This window comes from Triticum dicoccoides, unplaced genomic scaffold, assembly GCF_002162155.2.
Source record: "Triticum dicoccoides isolate Atlit2015 ecotype Zavitan unplaced genomic scaffold, WEW_v2.0 scaffold16663, whole genome shotgun sequence".
NCBI lineage: Eukaryota > Viridiplantae > Streptophyta > Magnoliopsida > Poales > Poaceae > Triticum > Triticum dicoccoides.
In genome coordinates, this window is record NW_021219259.1 from 28,054 (window position 1) to 36,367 (window position 8,314).

Sequence of the window (8,314 nt, forward strand, 5' to 3'; positions counted from 1 at the left end):
CCGGAGACATTCATGTGTAGCTTCAGCGCACCCAGCATGCATCATCCGTTTCTTTTCAACTTGACTTGGCTAGAAGTTTTTCTCGGCGTCTTGAATCTGGATCCTGGAGCGGTGGTGAGCACTGGTGCTCGCATATGCATGCACCGACTCGGGTAGATCTATCTAGCCAATTCACCGTGCAATAAGATTTTTTTATATATGCTGCCGTGCGTTGTTTGAGATGGATGTGTACTGTCTGCTCGCTGGGTTAAGGTTGTCGTGTGCGCCCCCCTTCCTCCGCCTCTCCACCTTTCTCTCTCTCGTATTTAATACGCCTCGGGCCCTCTTCAGTCCTCACCCCTCTCCCCTCCCGCCTCCTACCCAACCCATCTTCTGTCCCTGATATTCCTTCCTGATCTTGCCTCGCTCTTGTGCTACCTCTACATCCCATCTCCCCATGGACGGCGGCACCGCCACCGTCTGCTCCATGTGCGGGGACATCGGCTTCCCCGACAAGCTCTTCCGGTGCGCGCGCTGCCGCTACCGCTTCCAGCACTCGTACGTATCTCTTCTTCTTCCTCCCCCTCGCTCTCCTCCGCCACTTCTTGATATGAATGGATGAGTCACCGTCACTCACCATCCCAACACTAGCTTCTTGATATGAATGGATGAGGAACTCTCATGGACGAGGGAACAAAACACTAGCTAGTATATGTATGTTTTCTAGCTAATCTTGCAGTAGTAGTAGTTCATCTTTCTCATATATGCGGTGCTTGCATGCAGCTATTGCACGAACTACTATGGCGACGGGGCACCGGCCTCGGCGGGGGCTGATATGTGCGACTGGTGCCTCAGCGACGTCTCCGGGATGGCCAGGAGGAGCGCGTCGACTTCCGGGAGGCAGCAGGCCTCCGTCAGCCAGGATTCGGCCATGACGGGCTACTCCGGCAGGATCGACAAGGCGGCAACCGGCGGCGACCAGGAGAGCGGGCGCCGAGGGTCGACCAAGGTGGGAGGCCGCAGGTACAAGCTGCTCAAGGACGTCCTTTGTTAGAAACTAGTTTTAGGCGCCATCTTGCAGGCCTCATCGAGCATGACCCAAGTACGACCAGCTAGTTATGAGGAGTTAGCTTGTAGCCAAGGTCGGTAGTTATATTAGTTTGATCGATGTGCATATATGAGTATTGTATATGTTTGTTTTCTTATGTGTTACTTAGGAGTAAGCATCTGCTCGCTTATAGTAAGTACTCTGGCTTGGTAAACCTTATCTTATGCTGTTTGTTTGTGTGGCCACAGTTTATCTAGCACGTACTCTCTTGTTCTCTTGTGCCGGTAATCTTTTGTTTGTTCATATTGGATGCATGCTTACATACTCCTCATTGGTTTTTTCTACTGCATGTTACGTGATTACTTTGCTGTCCTCTTCTCAACTTTGTTCTTAAAACGCTCGTGCATCGTGCATGAATCGAGTGGTAATGACAACGAAGTCGCCGTACGTTGCATACATATGGGGAATTAAGGATGCCATAGCAATACCTTGCATCTCTAGGAGTCTAGGTACCAGCACGCATGGTGCATGCATGCATGCATGCACTAGCTGCTGTTCCCGCCCGTACACGCATGTACCAGTGATTTCCCGAACCCAAGGCCGTGGGAGAGGCCGGCCGGAGCTAGGTAGCACGCTGCATGCTGCCAAGGCGATCGGGCCGGCCGGCCAGCCACAGCCAGGGGCGATGCATGTAGCAGTCAACGGGTCGTACCAGGCAGGACCGGCCGGTGGAAGTGGCCGACAAACCCATGCGTGCTCCCCTCCACTTGCATGCGCTGCTAGGTTAATTATCCCGCGCCTCTGCGTGCATGGCTGCCTAGCTAGCTCGGTCGTTAATTAGCTTCCAAATCTACACCTGATAATAAGTTAAATAAAAGAGATAGAGATATGCAGTGGCTAAAAGGTTTCTATGCCACGCTCACTCTTCTCCTCCTTTTATACTAATCAATCTTGTTCGATTTGCTCGTGATGCCCTGTCCACGTCGATCGATTCGATGGTAGTACGTGTATAAGATTCAGATCTCTTCACACAGTAGTAGTACTAAAAACGTACCTATATATGGCCCATCTTCAGGAAAAGGTGGTTCTTTAGTTAAGCCGGCCTCAACTGCTAAGACCAGGAATTAATAGTGCGCACTATGTAGACGAGCACACACGTACAGCTGTGCTCGCCGGGCCACGGTGCCAATGCTGCCGACCCTACCGTGCATGTGTGAACCTGGTTCTTTTTAGGTGTCATGTAGCAAGAAAGACCGGACATTGCATTGTGGCCACCTAGCTAGCTAGCAAGCTAGCTAGGTTTCTTTCCACTCGTCTTCTTTCGTGGGCCTTAAGCTAGCTTTCTTGCAACAGCTATAAGCCATTGTAGCACGCATCCAGCTATCCACTTACTACATTCAGCATACTACTCAGATCCTACTTAGTAGCACATTACACAGTTGCACACAAACATTAAGCTAGCCGTTATATGCTTCCATACTATTCGTGCCGCTAGATATTTCTTGATGATGCACTACACATACACTCCTATATAGGAGGCCTCTATATGTAGCCTGTGATCAGTTTGAGCAGATAAGCTGTGGAAACACTGAAAAGGTATTGCATTGAAGAGAATTGAATCGACTGCATGTTCTACTAGTTTCTACTACTAGCTCCTGCTCTACTAGCCTATAGAGGCAGTACTCCACTCCCATGGAGAGAGAGAGAGAGCTATGCATGCATGGAGATGGAGGTGAGGTGTGTCCTTGACAACAAAGGTGGCACGATCACATGCATGCATTCTCATTTAATGTGTGACCATTCGTGATACTGTATTTCCTTGCGGCTAGCGTTCCGGAGTTGATGTTCCCGTATTTTTTTTCTTGATGTTTTGCTGTCCTGCACCTGCCATGCACGTAGCCTATGTATAGATATGCTTAGCCTAGCTAGGTGCATTATTTGCTTTCAGCTGACACGTGACCAGTGACAGGGACTGCGAGTATTGATGGAGTAGTTGGTGCTGCTGAACTTTCAGCCGAGAATGGCACACTCGGTAGTTGCATTTACCTGAGTAATTCGGTTCCCTCAGTAATTTACGGCAAAGATAGTGGGAGACAGTTAACCTACTTGGTCACTTTGATACACTGTTAGTTAGGCTGTATAGACCAGGTCAACCGAGATATACCCATATGTGCCCTTTTTTAGCATGGAAAGTATATCGATTAGTAGCTTGTTGATAAGCATGACTGCAAGATCGTACTCATGTGTCTAATCTTCGTGTGGATAAGAAAGACCTCGAGTCATCGTCAACCTGGGACTTAGCTCTGGGTTTTGAGACGGGGCCACTTTCTGAAAAGCTAGCGCCGTACAGCTATTACAGCACTGCAGTGTACGGCTCTAGCTACGTTCGATCTGGTGGAAGGTGTATTCTGTCTTGTTGCTTGGAGCATTGGACTGCCTTGTAGTTGTACAGTACTACGTACCTCCAGTTGGATTTAAACACCGTGAACGGACGCAGCTAGGTAGCTATATCCGGATTCTTTTCTAGAATGGGTATATCCGCATTTTACTTCATGTCCTTTACCCCTTTCTTCCCCAGCGTTTAGCGTATGCTTTCAAGGCGCCAGCCTGTCTCCTGCATGTTTAGGACTTCAGAAAAATTACCCTGATCGCACAAACACATGCTTATAGAAAGGAGGAAAAATAAGCTACGTCCCCATTTTCTGGGTTGCTCTGAAATAAAATAACTACCTTCGTTCCTTTATATATAAGGTGTATTTGTTTTTGATAAAATTTCATAATGTAAGATGTTTCTTCTAATTTCTTGTAGTTTCATTTTTAGCCTTTCAGAGAGAAGGAAATTATTTCTCTCATGATTGCATGTATCTTCTTTGTAGCAAAAGAAAGAAATTATCTCTCGCTTGATTGACTGTATCTTTTCTTTCTGGACTAACTGATTTATTAGCCACTAGCCAACAAATTTTCTAAGGGTAATACAGATTGGCTCGTCAAGTATTATCAGGTTTGACATAATAATACTATCGGATGACAAATATTCCCTCTGTAGACAAATGTTAAGATGTTTTTGCCATTTAATTTAAACTATAAAAACGTCCTACATTTGTTTACAGAGGGGGTATGCGCTTATCATCATCGGACTATTTATTACAAGATTGATTATTTATTACAAGATTGATCTGCTGGCAGTCTGCCATATATAACATCCCATACATATATCTTCATTTTAGATTATTTTTTAGGGTTTTTCAGATAAGTTAATATGTCTTCTCGCAAAAAAAAGATATGTTCAACAATCAAGAGACAAAACATGGGTTATCCGCCAGAGGATGCTCAATTCCGCACATGGTACAAACCACGAAAGAATTAGACACATAAAAGAAAAGGTCAAATATAAAGTCAAGAATGGCCACAAAGGAAAGAGGCCAAAATTAAGGTGAAGCCCACTAAGCCTCATGCCCCCATTGTCGTGAAAATTGAGAAATCTAGCCCTTTTCTGAAACATTAGCAAAAAAATGAACCTGGTCCAAAATAATTTCACAAAATGACTCATTTGCATGATGTTCGGCCTGGGGCGCCATGGTAGATAGCATGACGCCTTGGCGCCATGCAAGAGAGCACGATACTCTGGCCGGGGCGCCATGCAAGAGAGCACGACGCTCTGGCCCGCATCCCAACCCTAGGTATCTAAATAAACGGGCCATTTTGTGAAAAAATCTAGATCGGGTTCATTTTGCGCCAAAGTTTTTGAAAATGGTCAAATTTGTCCATTTTCACCCCATCGCCATGGACCAAATGCAACCACCCCCTTCCAATGAAGCAGGTCCATGGACCAAGGAAAAGACTAGGAACCTGCAAAAGGCACCCTCGGCCAATTGGGTGGAGTGAATTTCCCTTCGAACCTGGGCTTGAAATAGAAACATCTGAACAAAACTTTGCTTTGTGTCAAGGAATAGACCAAGGACACGCGGAAAACGGTGATCGGCTATGCCTTTCTACCGAGTTGGATGTCAAAACACATCCGGATAGTTCGATTTGAACTATTGCGGGTGATTTGAGAGTCAGGGTTGGAGATTTCCTTACGCCTCACTCGACCATGAGGTGTGACCAAACCTAGTTTACAAATATTACTGTCCAACTATCTCACCCCGTTGCACTTGAGGAAAGATTTGATCTTTGGTAGAGGTAAAGATACTATATCTGCCTCTGTGAGTTTTATTTAAAACTACTGGGAGTCCTTCTCGTTTTGTCATTCCAACATGAAGATGGAGATTAGCAGCAAATGTAAGGAGATGGCGGATGACTTCAATTATTCTAATGATGTGGATGGAAAATGTGTGACATGGCAGCCTCCCAATCCTGAGCTCATTAATATCAATGTTTTGGCAAGTTTTGTGGAGGCCATTAGTATTGCGAGTGTGGGGATGGTTGCCAAGAAACATACCGGAGAAGTTATGATTTTTTCTTGGGATTATATTGGGAATTGCAGAAGCATGGAGGAAGCGGAAGTTAGAGCGACACTTGTGGGGCTTTATATCGGTATTACCCTTCATAAACCCATCATTTTCGAATTTGATTGCTCTTTTGTAGCTTCTTTTCTTTCTTTCTTTTTTGCGAGAAAACTTCTGATATATTCATCTTCAATCATGGCAGTACAACAAACACAAGAAATAATAAAAATTACATCCAGATTCGTAAATCATCTAGCGACGACTACACACACTGAAGCGAGCCGAAGGCGCGCCGCCGTCATCGCCCCTCGCTCGCTGGAGCTGTGCAAAACTTGTTGTAGTAGACAGTCGGAAGTCTTCGTGCTAAGGCCCCATTGGATCAGCGCACCAGAACAATAGCCGCCGTTGATGAAGAGTAGCGTAGATCGGAAGGATCCAACCTGAAAACACAAGAACATAGATGAACAACCAAATCTGAGCAGATCCACCAAAGATAGATCCGCTGAAGACACACCTCCACACACCTATCGATGGTGCTAGACGCACCACCGGGATGCACTAGTGCAGAACAGGGCTATAGCACCGGTTTGTAAGGCACTTTAGTGACGGTTCCGTAACCGGCACTAAAGTGTGGGGACTAAAGGTCCCCCCCCCCTCTTTAGTACCGGTTCTGCACGAACCGCCACTAAAGGGCCACCACGTGGCACGTGCCAGCGCCGGGGGCGGGGAGCCCTTTAGTACCAGTTACTAAAAGGTTTGTGGGGTTTTCGGTTCATGATTTCTTTTTCCTTTAACTTTTGTGTTTTCCATTTAATTCTATTTCGTTTGCAGGTATTTTACGATATTACATATTGTACATGTTATGCATATATATAAATAGAATTTCTTGTAGAATCGATCACACACACACACACACAGATATATATATATATAGGGCTGAACTATTTTGTTACCGGTAACAGAATATAGAATATTATTCTGTTACCCGCGGTCCCTATAAGGGCGTGACGCGCAGATGACAGGAGAAACTCCCCGACCCGTCCCCAATCGAACCCGCCTCCTACCGCCGGAGGCAGCCGTCGCAGGCGAGCGAGCGGCGGCGGCAGCCAGAGCGAGGGAGCCCGCGGCGCCATTACGGGTAGCTCCTTCGACACACGCGCTGCCGCCGGCTGGCCGTCCGCACGCCTCACCGCCGACGGGCTCGCCGGCCCCTCCCCGCGCGCCTTCCCTCCGACGGGCGCCGCTCCCTCCATGCGCACCTCCCGTCGACGGCTGCCGTGGCCCGTTCCCGCCTCCGGCGGCTGCCGCACGCCGTCCCAGCCTCCCTCCGCCGTCGCGCCCCGCGTCGTCCCAGCCGCCGGCGAAATCCAGCTGCGCTCTTGAGATTCGTCTTCTTCCTCACCGAGACACGCGATAGCCACCCCAGTTTGGCCGTAGTAAGTACCTCAGTACGAGTTAAAAACGGTGGTCCGTTCGGAATAAAAGAAATGACCGAATTCAAATTGTAAAAATTTAAGCAAAAAAAAGAAACCCCATGAAAATCCTGCTTAGTAAGTACGTCAGTACAAGTCATGAAATGAGAGAAGTTCAGAACATCATTGTCAAAAAAATATTGAGTTCAAAAAAGAAGTGTACAGACTGTAGCTTAGCATTTGATAATTGTTTGCAACATGTACAACCACTGGATGATTATGTAATTGTTTTCATGCGTTACCATATGTCCAATAGTTCACTATGTACTTTATAATCAGTTCAACCCCCTGAACATTCCGGATTGTTCAAAAAAGAAGTGTACAGACTGTAGCTTAGCATTTGATAATTGTTTGCAACATGTACAACCACTGGATGATTATGTAATTGTTTTCATGCGTTACCATATGTCCAATAGTTCACTATGTACTTTATAATCAGTTCAACCCCCTGAACATTCCGGATTGTGAAAAATAGCTCAGTACAAACACACACATATGTCAGTACAAGTACTTTGTTTATCAGACGGGAAAAGAACAAGATGTGTCTTGCCGTATTGAAAAACTTTTTAAATAAATACAAAGTAAGGTCTAGTATGTGGAAACACCTCAGTACAAAATCATATAGACATCCATTCAAGTACTTTTTTTGGAATCATTCAAAACTACAGTGAAAAATATCTCAGTACAAACACATAAATATATCAGTACGAGTACTCTGTTTTTTGAAGGGAACACACCATGATGGGTGTCGCCGTAATCCAAATTACTCTTCAATGGCTGTAAATATGAGAAAACATTCAGCATGACTAAGTTTCGCATTTTCGATAGCTATCCAACAGTATATTATTTGCCACATTTCGACAAACTTTTTAAAAAATCGCGTTCAAAATCAAATTTGACCGTATTCGAATTTGCTTTTAAACCGTAAGGAATTAGAAAAACATTTCAATGCAAAAATGTTGCACATTTTACGTAGCTTTCCAACACCATATTATTTGTGTCAATCCGACAAACCGTTTGCAAAAAATCGCGAAGATACGTTTCACCCAGAATTTCACCGTTTTTCAAATTACTTTTAAATCATATTGAGTTAGAAAAAACAATACATATATGGAAGATGCGGATTTTCACCAGCTTTCCAACACCATCTTATTTGCTCAATTCCGACAAACCGTTTGAAAATTGAGTCCAAAATACGATTCACATTTTCGGTTTTGAAAAAAATGGTTTTTTCAAAACTGCTCTTAAACCATAATGATTTTGCAAAAACGTTCAATATACTTGAAATATGGTTGTCAAGAGCTTTCCAACGATATATTACACGCCCTGTTCCGAGAAAAAAATTACAAAAAAATTTTGAACTAAAG

At 45.1% G+C, this 8,314-nt stretch overlaps 1 protein-coding gene across 1 annotated transcript; it reads left to right on the top strand.

Annotated features, from left to right (window-relative positions):
* Window positions 1-341: 341 nt before the first annotated feature.
* LOC119344369 lies at window positions 342-1,315 on the top strand. Its single transcript, XM_037614826.1, has 2 exons — window positions 342-537; window positions 763-1,315. The coding sequence occupies exons 1-2, from the start codon at window positions 437-439 to the stop codon at window positions 1,031-1,033; spliced, it is 372 nt and encodes a 123-aa protein (XP_037470723.1). The 5' UTR covers window positions 342-436; the 3' UTR covers window positions 1,034-1,315.
* Window positions 1,316-8,314: the final 6,999 nt, after the last annotated feature.